This window comes from Ceratotherium simum, chromosome 26 (assembly GCF_057802395.1).
Source record: "Ceratotherium simum simum isolate JZ-2026a chromosome 26, ASM5780239v1, whole genome shotgun sequence".
Taxonomy (NCBI): Eukaryota; Metazoa; Chordata; class Mammalia; order Perissodactyla; family Rhinocerotidae; genus Ceratotherium; species Ceratotherium simum.
In genome coordinates this window covers 2,758,736-2,774,722 of record NC_141925.1, presented here as the reverse complement: position 1 = coordinate 2,774,722, position 15,987 = coordinate 2,758,736, and the positions used below count along the sequence as shown (strand labels likewise).

The 15,987-nt window shown below is 54.8% G+C and overlaps 1 protein-coding gene across 3 annotated transcripts in view; it reads right to left on the bottom strand.

Annotated features, from left to right (window-relative positions):
* FLYWCH1 (FLYWCH-type zinc finger 1) overlaps window positions 1-15,987 on the bottom strand; it is a 46,469-nt gene that overhangs the window by 2,383 nt on the left and 28,099 nt on the right. For 2 of the 3 annotated variants that reach the window (XM_087449491.1, XM_014793521.2), the window contains exons 3-9: window positions 12,903-13,336; window positions 12,184-12,642; window positions 10,625-11,080; window positions 10,224-10,487; window positions 6,717-6,980; window positions 5,495-5,767; window positions 3,965-4,037 (exon numbers count right to left, since the gene is read on the bottom strand). In XM_087449491.1, the coding sequence (XP_087305617.1) occupies window positions 3,965-4,037; window positions 5,495-5,767; window positions 6,717-6,980; window positions 10,224-10,487; window positions 10,625-11,080; window positions 12,184-12,642; window positions 12,903-13,236 (2,123 nt within the window). In that variant the 5' untranslated portion in view covers window positions 13,237-13,336. The remainder of the gene's footprint in view (window positions 1-3,964; window positions 4,038-5,494; window positions 5,768-6,716; window positions 6,981-10,223; window positions 10,488-10,624; window positions 11,081-12,183; window positions 12,643-12,902; window positions 13,337-15,987) is intronic. The other variant, XM_004438150.3, reaches the window with a different exon arrangement.

Here is a 15,987-nt window from a genome sequence, read left to right as displayed (position 1 = left end):
TGTAGCATTGATTTGCATTTTCCAAGGTGAATGATGTTGAGCATCTTTGGTTATGCTTATTAGCCATTTGTATATCTTGGACTTCATAAAATAAATTAAATTTTGAAAAAATGTTTTTCAGATTCTTTGCCCATTTGTTAATTGGATTATTTGTCTTCTTACTGTTGAGTTATAAGAATTCTTTGTATCCTTTATCAGATATATGATTTGCAAATATTTTCTCTCATTCTGTGGATTGAGATTCTTTTCACTTTCTTGATGGTGTTATTTGAAGTACAAAAGTTTTTAACTTTGATGAAGTCCAATTTATCTATTCGTTGGTTGCTTGTGCTTTTGGTGTCATATCTAAAAATTTCTGCCTAATTCAAGGTAACAGAGATTTAATCCTATCTTTTTTTTAAAAAAAGAGTTTTATAACTTTAACTCTTATATTTAGGTCTACAATCCATTTAGAGTTAATTTTGGTACATGGTGTGAGGAAGGGGTCCAATTTCACCCTTTTGTATGTGGACATCCAGTTGTCCCAGAACCATTTGTTGAAAAGACTATTTTTTCCTCGTTAAATTGTCTTGAAAGCAACTAGAAGGAAGTGCAGCTATGACATACAACTATCTACTGGGGCTTTGGGGGAAAAGATAAATAAAATTAAAAAAAAAATTGTCTTGAAACCCTTGTTGAAATCAATTGACCATATATGTGAAGGTTTGTTTCTGGACTTTCAATTGTTGATCTGTATGTCTATCCTACGCCAGTACCACACTGTCTTGATTATTGTAAGTTTGTGGTAAGTTTTGAAATTGTTGAAATAAGCTTTGAAATTTGAAATCAGTGAGTCCTCCAACTTCGTTCTTTTTGAAGATTGTTTTGGCAAGGTCCCTTGAGTTTCCATATGAATTTTAGGTCTTCCAATCCATGAATATGGGATGTCTTTCCATTTATTTATCTCTTCTTTAATTTTTTCAACTATGTTTTGTAGTTTTCCAGTATGTTTTACACTTTTATTAAATTTATTCCTAAATATTTTATTCTTTTTGATGCTATTGCATATTGAACTATAGAACTGTTTTCTTAATTTCTCTGTTGGAATGCTCATTGAAAGTGTATAGAAATACAATTAATTTTTGCATATTGATCTTGTACCCTGCAACCTGGCTGAACTTGTTTATTAGTTCTAATAGCTTTTTAGTAGATTCCTTAGGATTTTCTATATATAAGATTATGTCATCTACAAATAGAGTTTTTCTTCTTCCATTCCAAACCAGATGTCTCTTCTTTCTTCTTCTTGTCTAATACCCTGGCTAGAACCTCCAGTGCGGTGTTGAGTGGAAGTGGTGGGAGTGAGCATTCTTGTCTTCTTCCTGATCTATGGCAGAAAGCGCTCAGTCTGTCACATTGAGTGTGATGTTAGTTGTGGGGTTTTCATGGGTGCTGTTTATCAGGTTGAGAAAGCTCCTTTTTATTCCTAGTTTGTTGAGTGTTTCTATCATGAAAGGGTGTTAGATTTTGTCAAATGCTTTTTCATGTCTATTCAGTGATCATATGTTTTTTGTCCTTTATTCTATTGACATGGTGTGCTGGCGTCCTCAAGACCACCCCCAGGTTTGGTGATTTTGCTAGAAGGACTCATAGGATTCACCATCTGGTCATACTCCTGGCTAAGATTTATTACAGTGAGAAGATACAAAGCAAAATCAGCAAAAGGAAAAAGTACAGGGGGTGAAGCCCAGAGGAGACCAGGCACAACTCTCCAAAGTCCTTTCCCACCAGAGTCACACGGAATGTGCTTAATTCTCCAGCAAGGACCTGTGATGACATGTGTGAGGTATTGTCTACCAGGGAAGCTCCCCTGAGCCTAGGAATTCAGGGTTTTTACTGGGGGTCAATCATGTAGGCGTATGGTGTCTGAGTGCCTGGCTGTAGTCACTGAAGCTCCAGAATCTCAGAAGAAAAGCAGTGTTCAGCAAAAATCACATTCTTTTACAAACAGATAAGAGTGAGCAACTGTTATCATTCTGGAACAGTATTGTGTCAGTGTAGGGAACTACACTGAGTCCTAGATGCCAGCTAAGGGTCAACCTTGCAAGCAGGCTGTTCTAAGGACAGCAGTCACAAGCCTGCTATGCTAAGTCTGTTCTGCACAAATGCTGTATTATGTTAACTGATTTACAGGTGTTAAAGCAATCTTGCATTCCTGGGATAAATCCCATTTGGTCATGGTGTATGATCCTTTTTTATGTCGCTGGATTCAGTTTGCTGGTATTTTGTTGAGGACTTTTGCATCTTTATTCCTAAGAGATTTTGGTCTGTAGTTTTTCTGTAATGTCCTTGCTTGGTTTTGGTGTCAGGGTAACAGTGGCCTTATAGAATGAGTTGGGAAGTGTTCCTCTTCTTCTATTTTTGGGAAGAGTTTGTGAAGAATTTGTGTGAATTCTTCTTTAAACATTTGGTAGAACTCACCAATGAAGTCATCTGAGCCTGGGCTTTTCTTTGTTGGAAGTTTTTAAATTACTAATTCAATCTCTTTACTTGTTGTAGATCTATTCAGATTTTCTATTTCTTCTTGAATCAGTTTTGGTAGCCTATGTCTTTCTAGAATTTTTTTCATTTCATCTAAGTTATCTAATTTGTTGTCATGCTCTTGTTTCATAGTATTCCTTTATAATCCTTTTTTCCCTGCTGTGAGGTAGGTAGTAATGTTCCATCTTTCATTCTTGATTTTAATAATCTGAGTCTTCTCTATCTTTAAAAAACTTTTTCGGGTCAGTTTAGCTAAAAGTTTGTTAATTTGTTGATCCTTTCAAAGAACGAACTTTTGGTTTTGTTAATTTTCTCTCTTATGTCTCTCTTCTCTATTTCATTAATTTCTATTCTTATCTTTGTCATTTCTTTCCTTCCGCTTGATTTAGGTTTACTTTGTTCTTTTTCCAGTGTCTTAACATGTAAGTTTAAGTTATTGATTTGAGATTTTTCTTCTTCTTAATGTAAGTATTTACAGCTATACATTTCCCTCTAAGCACTGTTTTCGCTGCATCCCATAAGTTTTGGTATGCTGTAGCTCCATTCTGTTCACGTCAAAGTGTTTTCTAATTTCCCTTGTGATTTCTTCTTTGAGTCCTTGGTTATTTAGGGGTGTGTTGTTTAATTTAAACATATTTGTGTGTTTCCCAAACTTCTTTTTTTTTTTGTGAGGAAGATCGGCCCTGAGCTAACATCTGACAATCCTCCTCCTTTTGCTGAGGAAGACTGGCCCTGGGCTAACATCAATGCCCATCTTCCTCCACTTTATATGGGACGCTGCCACAGCATGGCTTGACAAGTGGTGCATCGGTGCACGCCTGGGATCTGAACCAGCGAACCCTGGGCCGCCACAGTGGAGCACCCACACTTAACCGCTTGCACCACCAGGCCGGCCCTTCCAAACTTCTTTCTGTTATTAATTTCTAGTTTCATTCCACTGTGGTCAGATAACATACTTTGTATGATTTTAATCCTTTTAAATTTACGGAATCTTGTTTTATGGCCTAGATAGGGTCTATTCTGGAGAATGTCCCAAGTGTGCTTGAGAAGAATACGAATTCTGCCATTGTTGGTGGCCTCCTTCTTGCTCTGCTCTCTCCTGGATCACTTGCTCTGGGGGAAGATGGTGTCATGTTGAGGGTACTCAAGAAGCCCTAAGGAGAGGTCCATATGGTGGGGAACTGAGGCCTCCAGCCCACAGGCATGTGAGTGAATGGGCCATTTTGGAAGTGGCTCCTCCAGCCCCACTCAAGTCTTCAGATGACTGCAGCCCTGGCTGACATCTTTCCTTCAACCTCATGAGAGACCCTGAGCCAGTACCACCCAGCCCAAGCACTCCTGAAATCCTGACCCACAGAAACTGTGAGAGAGACTAAGTATTTGTTGTTTTAAGCCACTAAGTTTTGGGGTTATTTGTGATGCAGCATTAGCTAACTAATACAATTACCCATAAATCTGCTGGCTTTCAGGAGAACAAGTCTTGAGGCACAGTTGAACTTCAGGCAGAAGTTTTATCTTCTCTGAGGAAAAAAAATTGAAAACACAGATTAATAATTCTTTTCTTTTCTTCTTCTTCTTCTTTTTTTTTTTTTTTGAGGAAGATCAGCCCTGACCTAACATCTGTTGCCAATTCTCCTCCTTTTGCTGAGGAAGATTGGCCCTGGGCTAACATCCATGCCCATCTTCCTCTACTTTATATGGGATGCCACCACAGCATGGCTTGACAAGTGGTGTGTCAGTGCACGCCAGGGAACTGAACCTGCAAACCCCGGGCCACTGAAGCAGAGCACACGAACCCAACTGCTATGCCACCAGGCCAGCCCCCAATAATTCTTTTCTTGTTGAAGCTGCTGGAGCCAAAGGCCCACACCCTGTAATGACGACCTCAAGGAGAAAGGAAACCAGGTTGAATGACTCTGATTTGCAGAGTCATTGGGAATTCTGGTTTTCTAATGCCCAAAACTACCTGTGTCTGGTAAAATAAGCTATTTGAGATCCTAAGAGTTAGTCTTCACCTTGTCATCAAAAAGACTGGGAATGAACTAGATATCAGAGATGATCTGTTCTTCACCAGAGGCACTCACAACTTCTACTTCTTGTTTAAGCCAAACAGTGGCTTTCCCATGGGAATCTCCTTTTCTGTTTTAAGCAGAAATGAAGTTTCTTTTGGTTGCTTTATACAACTTGGATTCATTCCTGTATTTTATAAGACATGGCCCTTAATATTTATATGAATTAACATGAGACACGTAATGCTTTCTTTGTTTGTGAGTGTGAGGAGATCAGCCCTGTGCTAACATCTGCCAATCCTCCTCTTTTTGTGCTGAGGAAGACTGGCCCTGGGCTAACATCCGTGCCCATCTTCCTCCACTTTATATGGGACGCCGCCACAGCATGGCTTGCCAAGCAGTGTGTCAGTGCGCGCCCGGGATCCAAACCGGCGAACCCTGGGCCGCCACAGCACAGCGCGCGCACCTAACCACTTGCGCCACCGGGCCGGCCCCCCGAGACATATGATGCTTTCTAAAGACTGGTTTTATATTCTGTTTATGTAAAGGGAACTCATTTTCAATTCAATAAAGTTAATTATTTGCAAAACTTTACGTGTGTGTGTGCGCATGGGCATGTACACACACACACACACACACAAACATTAGTACATTTTTCTGGGGTAGTCTATAGTTTTTCAACAGATTTTCAAAAGAGACTACAATCCATAAAAAGTTAGAATAAAAGAAAGGAGAGAAAAGGGTAGTTAGAAGGGGAGCTGTTTTTAAGGGTGGGACAGATGTAGATGTGTTTTCAGCTTCAGGAGAAGGAGCCAGTAGAGAGGAGAGTAGTCTGGCAAGGCAGAAAGACCAGGGCACAGAGCTCCTCAGACAGTGCCTGTCCCGTGAGGTGTCTGGAACTGGGGCTGACAGAGGCCCAGACACCCACAGCTCTTCTGTCCCCACCTCTGCCCCACCCCTGTCTGTACCTGGGTCTTCCTGCTGGGCCGCACTGGGGAGCCGCTCCCGCTGCCTCAGGGCCTCCAGACCCAGCAGGTCGGGCGGGTGGCAGTGGCTGCGCATCACGGTCACCCGCTGGCCCTGGGTGATGGCCCGGCTGCGGCAGCCCAGGCGGGCCTGGTCCCGGCACATCCAGTATACCTTCTCCCCGGCCGCCTTCTCCTTCCGATAGAGGAAGGACTCATGCACCAGGAACCTGCCCCCGAGGGAAGTCCTCAGGAACTCCAGAGGCTGGAGGGTCCCTAAGGGAACAGGACACGTGAGTGGGGCGCAGGGGACAGAGCCTGGGTGCCAAGGACAGAGGCAGTTTCCTTTGTCCCACCAGCCTGCCCCAGCCAGCAAACTGTGATCCCCCCCGCAGGACACACTCTGGTCGCTGCCCTCCACCCCGTCTCTGATGTGGGGCCCTGGGGACTGAAGCTCAGGCCGCCAGCCCAGGGCCCAGAGCCCTGACACCCTGGAGTGCAGACTGGCGGTCTCTTCTCAGGGCTCTGGTGCTGCCCAGGGAGGCTGGCCCCACAGCCGCCCAAACCTCGAGCTTCCCTTCAGGCCTCTCCTGACCCCGCTGACTCTACATTTGCTGGCAGGGCCCCAGGAGAGGGGCAGGGCTGGAACATTCTGGGAGGCCCATGGCTGGTCTGGACTATGCAGCAGGGGCCTCCTGGCTCCCCGTCCACCTTCCCCTCGGCCAGCTGGCAACTAATCCACTCTCGAGAGAGACTTTTAGGAACCTGAACTGAAAGGTCATGCACTGTTGGGGTTGGAATGGCCAGAGAGAAGAGGGGGGAATGGGCTTGTAAGGGCGGAGTGAGAGAGGAGACAGAGGAAAACAGCACGAGAGAGACCCAGAGAGGGACCTCAAGGTCCAGGTGCACCGCCCCATAAGTGGGTGCCGAGCCCTTCCTGTAGCTGCCGATAATGCCCCTGGGCCCCCACCCCCCTTATCTCTAGCAGTCAGAGTGGGTTTCTCCCATTGACACCCGATCCCAGATTAGAACCAGCACCAGGAGGGTGGGCCCGGCACACCCAGTACACTGCCCGCAGGGAGCTCACAGCACAGGCAGGCAGACCAACTGCATGGCTGGACCCTGGCTGGACATGGGCCACCACAGAATGTCCCAGCAGGCAGCCCCTAGCCTGTGTTCTGGGGCTGGCCCCCCGGGCTGCCTGCCCGACCCCCCTCACCCGCACCTGAGTCCTCCCTCTGGGCCCGGCTGGGGAGCTGCTCCCGCTGCCTCAGGGCCTCCAGGCCCCCCAGGTCGGGCGGGTGGCAGTGCCTGCGCATCACCATGACCCGCTGGCCCTGGGTGATGGCGCGGCTGCGGCAGCCCATGCGGGCCTGGTCCCGGCACGTCCAGTACACCTTCTCCCCGGCCGCCTTCTCCCGCCGGTAGAGGAAGGACTCGTGCACCAGGAAGCTGCCCCCCAGAGGGGTCCTCAGGAACTCAGGGCTGCCTGGGGAGAAATCAGAGAGAGGCAGAGGAGGGAGAGCCTGGAACCCAGGCCTTAGAGCAGAGCGGCAATGGGTGGTGGTGCTCCTGGTCTCAGCACCAAGAGCAGCATGGCTTCTGGAGTGAGACCCAAGGGCCCCCATGCTGTACCCACCACCTCACAGCGAGACGGACCCAGAGCCCAGAACACAGACCCCCACCCCCAAACCGAGCCTAGCCTCAGCTCCGGGGGCTCCTTTCCTGAGCCTGGGAGTGAAGGGAGGTGGGAGACTGGTGAGGGGGAGGCCCCTGCAGGCAGGGGTCTGCCCCCACCTCACAGGGCCTATAGAAGGTGGCGTCTTTGCTATGTCCACTCACTTATCCTATGTGCCTGCAACGGGGGGGCCCACAAGGCCGTGTGGTCCCTGCTGAGTTGGAGGAATAAGTGGACAGTCCATTTGGGGAACCAGCAATCAGGAGCAAAATGGGCGTTGTGTGCACAGCAGGAGATGGCACTATAGAAGGATCAAGGGTCAACTCCCCAGAGCCAGGCTGGTGGGGATTTGACTGGAGGGTGGCAGGAGGAGGCAAGGAGTGCATGGCCACTGTCTTGGACGTGTCGAGAGGGAGGACACCGGGAGGTGGCCGCGCGCTTCTGCCCAGAGGACTCCCTTCCCGTGATCCAGGCATGAGGACCACACAGAGGAGCTAGAGACAGACTGGGGAGCAGCGGAAGCCATGGGGGTGAGGATGCCCTGGATAAGGGGGGCCGGTGAGGGGCGTCTGGCCATGGAATGGAGCTATGTGACCGATGAAAATGTCCGCCGAGGAATGATGTCGGCACGGGGCACAGGCCAGAGATCTGGAGAGGAGAGGGAGGGCAGCAAAGCAGAGGGGCTGACAGAGTGTTGGAGGCAAGGATTCGGGGGACGTGTGGTCACACTTGGCAAACTGCCAGCCCAGAGGAGCAGCCACCAAGCACAGTGGAGGTCACTGGCAAGCCCAGGGCAGCGAGGTCCCTCCAAAGGTAGGGTCCAGGGCAGGCCTAAACGGGGGGCCGGGGGAGAGTGACTGCGTGAAGAGCAATGAGGCAAGAGTGCTTGCGCCAGGGGAAGGACGAAGTGGAAGTCTGCATCCGGAACCGACACCTCCCCCGTTTCCCTGCCCTAGTCCTTGAACGAATGCTGGCAGCCAGCTTAGCGGCCCTGTGGGAGGCTGTCCTGTGCACACCGGCCAGCTGTAGACCCACACAGGTGAGGTCCAGGGTCTCAAGGTGGAGACCCCTGGCTGCCACAGCCTCCTGAAATTAAGCACCACCCCCGCCGCCACCCCCTGCCAGCGCCCACGTGCAGAGCGTGTTAGTCTTGCCTTAAACACGAGCAAATGGCCAAAATCACCAGAAGTATGAGACAAGCTTGGCTCTGAAAGGCGGAGACCAAAGCAAAGACTCAAAGAAGGCTGTGCCAGAGGCCGGAGAGACAGGGCTGCCGCGCTCCTGGGACGACGGAATGCAAAGGAGACGCTCAGATGCCAGAGCAAAACTTCGAAACTAAATAGAAGGGCTGGGGGGCAAATTCGAGGAAATGGAAGATGGACATCTGACCAACATGAGCAACAGAAAGAAAACGGGGAGCGGAGTTATCCAGGAACAGGAGAAAATTGCTCGGAGCGAAGGACCGAGTTTCCGGCCTGAAAAGACCCTAGTGCCCCCAGCACAGCCAGAGACCCCAGGGATGGAGACATGACCCTAAAGCTTCAAGCAAAGCCCCATCGCATGCCTAGGATCAGTCCTCAGAATGCTGTGGCCTCCCAAGGACAGTGACTAGATGACATATGGGGAGGTGACAGCCATCTTCAGGCACGCACCGTCTCAACAGTGTGACCTCCAGTGTCCCCACAGTGTGACCTCCATGGTCTCTGCAGTATGACCTCCGGGGACTCTTGCTTGGGAGGTGACTAGAGGAAGGACTTCAGAAGTCCTTCCAAGCAAGAGAAAGAAGGGCCCAGAGGTGGTGTCCAGCCCAGGGGACTCTCGGGAGATGGGGCGGCGGGGCCAGGGGACCCGGAGCAGAACACAGAGCTCCCACTGATGGGGTGACGTGATGGCACACAGAACACGAGGCCAACACAGGAACCACCGGACTGCAGAGAAAACAGCCATGTGAGGTGGGGAAAAGGGGCCGAGGTGCAGTCCTGGCTCAGCCGGGAGCAGATTTATGCAATAACATGACGACAAAACCTGTGGCACCTGCCAGGAGGGGCCGCGGGGAACAGCGAGGCCTACTGGCTCTCCTTGGAAGTCCACAGGCCACGAGGAAATTAAAAAAGCACCAGATAGCGGTGGAAGCCCGTTTTAAGAAATGGGGCAGCAGACACCCCGAGAAACAACGAAAGAAGCTCAGAGGGGTTCTCTGGGTGGGAGCTGGGGTGAGGAGCCAGTGGGGGCTGCCGTGTGCCTCGTGGCATCACCTCCCTGTCCACAGGAGTCCCATGGAAATGGAATACAGAGAGAGCCAGAAGGAAGTGAAAGCAGAGCTCCGGGTGTGGGAGACTCAGAGGACTCAGCACTGCAGGACCAGATGCAGGAGAGGCAGGTGTCGGCGGACAGAGGAAGAGCCAGGACATAGACACATGGGGCTGGAACTGCCCTTCTCAGCAAGCTGAGGACAGGCGAGCTTACGTTATGGCGACCTCGAGAGCAGAAGACCAGCACTGTGGGGCCAACCCGGGGGACAGAGATGACGAGGGCGGGGCTGTGACCCTCGTCATGGATCCCTCAGGAGAGAGCAGCTGGAGGGGCAAAGAAATCGATTACATGAAAATACACCCTCAGCCCTTGAGGTCCCGGTCCGTCGGATGTCCTGGGAACTGAATCACCCGCTCACTGTCTGGACGCGAGACTGGCCTTGTGCAGGCAGCTTCCGCTATCCATCCTATAAATTCTATATTCTATCCATCCTATAAATTCTCAAGACAAGAAAAGGAGAAGGAGGAGGAGGGGGAGCCCGGGTCTAGCAAGTGCAGAGATGTGGGGGCAGCGCAGGCAGGTCTGAGCGGGAGGGTGAGGACCCCCACCTGAGAGAGCAGGATGTGGTGGGTGAGGAGGGGGAGGGAGGAAAGGGAAGAGCCAGAGGATAGGGCTCACTCCTTCCAGAGCATTCCAGGAAGGAAAGGGAGGACACCTCCTGGGGACATGGGAAGTCAAAGGGCAAGGCTGGCTGGCTGTGTCCCCTGCCCGTCCCTGAGGCCCGCTCTGCTGTCGTCCTACCTGGGCTCCCCCGCTGGGCCGAGCCCGGGTGTTTCTCCCGCTGCCTCAGAGCCTCCAGGCCCCCCAGGTCGGGCGGGTGGCAGTGGCCACGCATCACGGTCACCCGCTGGCCCTGGGTGATGGCGCGGCTGCGGCAGCCCATGCGGGCCTGGTCTCGGCACGTCCAGTACACCTTCTCCCCGGCCGCCTTCTCCCGCCGGTAGAGGAAGGACTCGTGCACCAGGAAGCTGCCCCCCAGAGGGGTCCTCAGGAACTCAGGGCCGCCTGGGGAGAAATCAGAGAGGGGTTGGGGGGAGGGAGGCAGGAACTCTGGGCCTCAGGGCCCCCCTCCCACCTCCTGGGACTTAGGAAGGCAGCCTTGAAGGGGCCCAGCTCTGGGCCAGCGGGTATGGAGGACTCACCCGGGTCCTCATCCTGGTCCTCAGGGGCTCCCTGCAGGGCTTTGGGCTGGGCCAGCAGGCCCTGATCTTTGACCTTGACACGCTTTCTGGGCCGTGGCCTGGTGAGTGTCAGGGTGCCAGTCCCCCTGCGGTAGAACAGGCTGTCCACACCTTGGAACGGTGTGTCCACTCGGCCCCCGGGGCCACCGGGCCTGGCCTGCAGCGTCTCCGTGGCCTTCTCCTGCTGCCGCCGGGCCTTTAGGCCCTCCACGTCGGGCGTGTGGCAGTGGCCACGCATCACAGTCACCCGCTGGCCCTGGGTGATGGCGCGGCTGCGGCAGCGGTGTAGCGCATGGTCCCGGCACGTCCAGTACACCTTGTCCCCCACAGCCTTCTCCCGCTTGTAGAGGAAAGACTCGTGCACCAGGAAGCTGCCCCCGTAGCATGTCCTCAGGAACTCCAGGGCCCGGGGCTCTCCTGGAGGAGGGATCCAGGGCGGTCACAGCTGGCCCTGGGAGCCGGCTGGCGGGGGTGGGGAGCCCGCAGAGTGGGGCCATGAACTGCTCTCCTTTCTGGTGACATTTACCATGGCTTCCCCTGAGCCAGGCGTCTGCTGGCCCGGTGCATTCCCACTGACCCCCCACCCAGCGACCCAAGGATGAGTTTCCGTTTCCCTCCTGGTGGTCGGTAAGGAGGCCACGGCTCTCGGTGGTTAAATACTGCGTCCCAGGTCACATGCCAGGAAGGGCCAAGCGGGCTCTGACTCCAAAGGAGTGACTATGTGCCCAGTCACTCCTGGCCATGCTTTTGCTTAGGATTTGTTTGCAAACTTTATCTATTTTATGAATAACACATGCACGTGCCATGAAATGCAAATGGTACAAAATGATTCACAGTGAAAAATAAGTCTCCCTCAGGCTCGCCCTGCCCCAGGTACTCAGCACAGCAGCTGCCTTAAATCGCTGAATCCTTTCCAGGTCAGGAGGCACCCAGCCTCTGGGACCAACCCCCGCTCCCAGTTACAGGCAATAAAAACCTCCTCTAAGACTCCCTCTACCAGTGGCTCAGTGCCGCCACAGGCTGGCCCAGTGCCCACCACTTCCCACGCATCAAACGCCTCTTCTCCCGAACTTCTGGGCTCTCACCCATCTTAGGACAAAGCTCCTGAAACTCCAGAAGCCCAGCCAATGTTCTGAGGCCACCCAGCTAAGTGAGGTGGGGCTGGAACTTGAACCTGGGCCCAAAGCTCAAGACTCCCTCTAGGGCGACCTTCCCCAAGGTCACCAGAACCTTCATGGGTTACCAGAATCACATGGGGCCTGTGAAAACTCAGGTTTCTAGGCCCCACACCAGACCCTGCTGCATCAGAAAATTCCAGAAGGACCTGGGACCCCCTGCTTCAGGAGCACTAGTTCTAGCCCACCGGCTTAATGATTACTAGGACATGTTTATATTTTTAAAAGTCATTTTGACTTTGAGCGCATTAAAAAGCCACGTGGGACCTCATGCTTCTGTCTGGGCACAGGAAAGGGCTCGTGGCTTCCCGCCTGCCTGAGTGGAGCCAGGGTGGGGGCACTCACCAGTCCCCAGCGTCGGGCGTTTCTTGGGGGGCAAGCTCAGCAGCCACAGGGCTCGCATCCCCTCCTCCTCCGGGGCCGGCTTGCTCAGCACCAGCCCAGGGGCGGGCTCCGGGTCCTCGCGGCACAGCCACGGGCCCACCCCCTCCAGCGGCTCCTCCACTCGGCCTCCGGGGCCCTCGGGACCCCCCAGGCCTTCGGGCAGGGTTGGCCTGGGCAGCTTCTGTCTCTGGCGCCGGGCCTCCAGGCCCTCCTCGTCGGGCGGGTGGCAGTGGTCCCGCATCACCGTGGCCCGAGGCCCGCGAGTGATGGCCCGGCCCCTGCAGCCCAGCTCGGCGTGCTCGCGGCACTTCCAGTAGACCTTGTCACCCACAGCCTTCTCCTGCTTGTACAGGAAGGACTCGAGCACCAGGAGGCGGCCCCCAAATGGGGTCCTCAGGAACTCCAGGGGCTTGGGGGCTGCTGAGGGCAAGGGGAGGCTGGGTTAGCTGACGCAGAGCAAGGCTTGAAGCCAAGGGCAGGGAGGGGAGCAATGGGGGGCACACAGGGTTAACATCCTGCGATCGTCACACTAACCAGGGACAGGAGACAAGGAGGCTTGGCTCAGAACAGGGACAGGACAGCCAAGGTCACTCCACTAAGAAGTGGGGTGCAGGGGGCCCAAGTCTGAGCAGGTAGGACAACAAAGGTGCGGGGCCCGGGGCAGCGGGCCTGGAACTCACCTGTGTCTGGCTTGCTGCATTTCTGCTCAGAGGTTGGGGGGCTTGGCTGGACTGCCGCCCCCTGCTCCTCTGACGACAGGATCTGGGGGGTCCTGACCAGGGTGTCAGGGCCAGACATCTCCAGGGACATGGCGCAAGGCACTCCTTTGGGCTGGGAGTCCCCCCCATCCTTGTTCTCTGAGGAGGCCGTCAGCAGGACCAGTTTGGAGAACTCCTTGGGCTTCGTGGGGGCTGCAGGGACGACATCTGTGCCCGGCTCAGGAGGCTCAGGGGATGGCTCTTGGCCGGCCTTCACGCTCTCGGCCTCCTGCTCACTAGGCTCGGGCAGGGGCATTCTGGGACCAACGGCCTGTCCCCCAGCCACGCTCAGGCCCCAGCAGATGGCTGTCTCCTCCTCCTCCTGGCAGGGATCCTGGGAGTCCAGGGGCTCTGTCCTAAGGGTGGAGGCAGAATCCCATCGGGGAGGCGCCCTTGGGCCTGGGACTCAGGAGAACGGATCTGGGCGGGAGGTCAGAGCACATGGGGCTGCTTGGTGTCCCGGGGCTGAGAGGCTGGGGAAGGACCTTGAGGGTGCTAGAGAACCCTGGGCCGGGGCCTCTGCTCGGCCACGTCCTCTCTGGGCCGCTGAGGGGCCCCCCCCATCCAAACCTCTTCTTCCTGAATGTAAAGTGTGAAAACCACCGGGCTCTCAGGGGCGCGGAGGGGACCGAGGTGCTGCTAACTGAGTGACTCCGAATCGTGGCCCGGAGGTGCTGAGCATGGGGTGAAGTGTTTGCACGGGATTTTCCATTTCACCCTCAGCCCCATGGTATGAGAGTTCATCATTCTTATTGACCCAGTGTACTGGCGAGGACACTGAGGCACGGCGGGGCGGCCCACACGGCCATGGAGCACGGAGCTGGGGGGCCATCAGGGCAGATCCAGAGCTGGCCCCACACGGCACTTGGTCCAGGACAACAGTATCTGGTGTCACTGAGCGCCACGGTCAGAGACAAGCACTGTGGGGACTGAGCTCAGGCCACTGACCAGCCCAGGATGCCCAGTGCCCTTCACCCTGACACCAGGTCCCAGGGAGCATGGGCCAGGCCCCGCTGGCACTCTGCAGACCCCAGCGGGGAAGCCAGGCCCTAGGAGGAGGCCTCTCTGGACTCACTAGACCCGGCCCATCTCAGCACTCAGGAGTGGCCAGGGTCCCTGGGGCAGCGACCTTGTGCAGAGCCAGTGCTGGTGCTACCCCTGGGTGGGGACAGGGCTGTGGAGGTGTCCCGAGAATCCGAGAATCCGTGGTCACTGAGGGCTCCCTGGCCTCCCGCCTGGGGGAGCAGACAGGATGGATTATAGGGCCACCTACCAGGCCCGGCTGGCCTGAAAACCCGGCCCTGGGGCATCAGTGTGGGGTGGCCCTTTCGTCCTCTTAGGGCAGTGGGGAGGGTGGCAGGTCTCTCCCACCTCTCAGTAAGAGCCCAGAAACAAGACTGCAGCCTCCCCTCACACTTCAGATTCCCCACTTGTGAGCTGTCACCCCCACCCCAAATTCTGCGGTTCCAATCCCTCCGGGTGCCCCATCCTGGTCTGGGGCCCACACCGGCTCCCGGAGACCTGGTCAGCCAAGCGCGGGGCCTCAGGGAGCCCGCGGAGCCGCAGCCAAGGCCGAAGACGCAGGAGGCGCAGCGTCCCGACAGTGTCCCCGCGCTCCGGCACCGTCCGCCCGCCCAGGGCCCGGGGGAAGCCTTGTCCTGAAGGCGGGACTCCAGGAAACCCACCCGGTGAAGGGACACCTTCCTGGGAATCCCCGCCTGTCCTCCCGCGCCTATCCTACCCCTAGCCCCGGGCCGGGACAAGCCAACCCCTGCTCCTCCCCTTGCGCTCCTCCCCGGGCCCGCCCACAGCGGGGGGACAGGGGACCGGTCCTCCGGGCAGAGGAGCAAGGAAGGGTCCCGGCAGAGGCCCCGCCCACGGCCGCCCCGCCCCGCCCCGCCCCGCCGCTGATTGGCTCCGGCGCACGTCCCTCCGCCGGTAGCCCGCCCCTCTGGTCCGCACGCTCAGAGGTGAGCGGAGGCATGAATGCGGCGGGTCGACTCCGACCCGCATCCTCCTGGCGCCCGGGAGCTGCCGGCGCTCCTGCCTTCCCTGCGGCCTCTACCCGACAGGGCGAAACGGCGCAGAGAAGCTGGCCCTCCCTTCCACAAAAGGCCTTTCAGACAACGCAGGCCACCCAAAGCCCTGCGGTCACTGTCCGCGCAGCGGGCCAGGAATGGGGGCTGCAGGGACCCGACACACGATCGGATGTCTCAGACGATCGGATGCCGAAGCCCGGCCTCCTCTGGACCAGCGAGGGTTGGCATGACCAACCGTGACCAGTGGGGGTTGGCATGACAAAGAACCCCCCACATTCCCGTGGAACTGTACCCCGAGTCATGAGTACCCCCGAGTCAGGAGACAGTGCAATCCTCGCAAATAAAATTTCTGTTTAAAAGCTTTCCAAGATCCATGTACCTCAAAGGATATGGAAAAAATTCCAGCACAAGAAAGGACCTTGAACTATGGCTGACCACCGGCGGTGGAAACGCATGGGTGCCCCCAAGGGACTAGAATTTGGATTCGATTGATGGTTGCCATTCTCAACCATTAAAGGGCCTTGAAGTGTAGATTGTTTAATGACCACAAATCCTCCCAAACAGTATGCAGGCCCTTTGTAATGTGGTCTCGAATCTGGACTGGGCTCCAGACCAGATTGGTCACTCACTGTGTGACTTGTTGAGTGTGGCAGAAGCACGCTGTGGGGGTTTGGAAGTCCTCGCCCTCATGGGACGTGGCCCTGAGACTGCCAGGGAAGGAGGCTGTAGGAGAGGCCATAGGAAGACCATCTGCACTGTCCAGCCCAGCAGACCCTCCAGCTGTGTGTACCACATGACAGAGCCCAAGGAAACCAGCAGAGGGATAGCCCAGCTACTCCACAGAACCCTGATCAATAATAAACTAATGTTACTTTAAGCCAGTAAGATCAGGGGTCATTTGTTACACAGCAGTAACTGCTATTCTTGGCAAGTGATTAACCTGGTGAGTTTTGGCTTTTTGATGGATG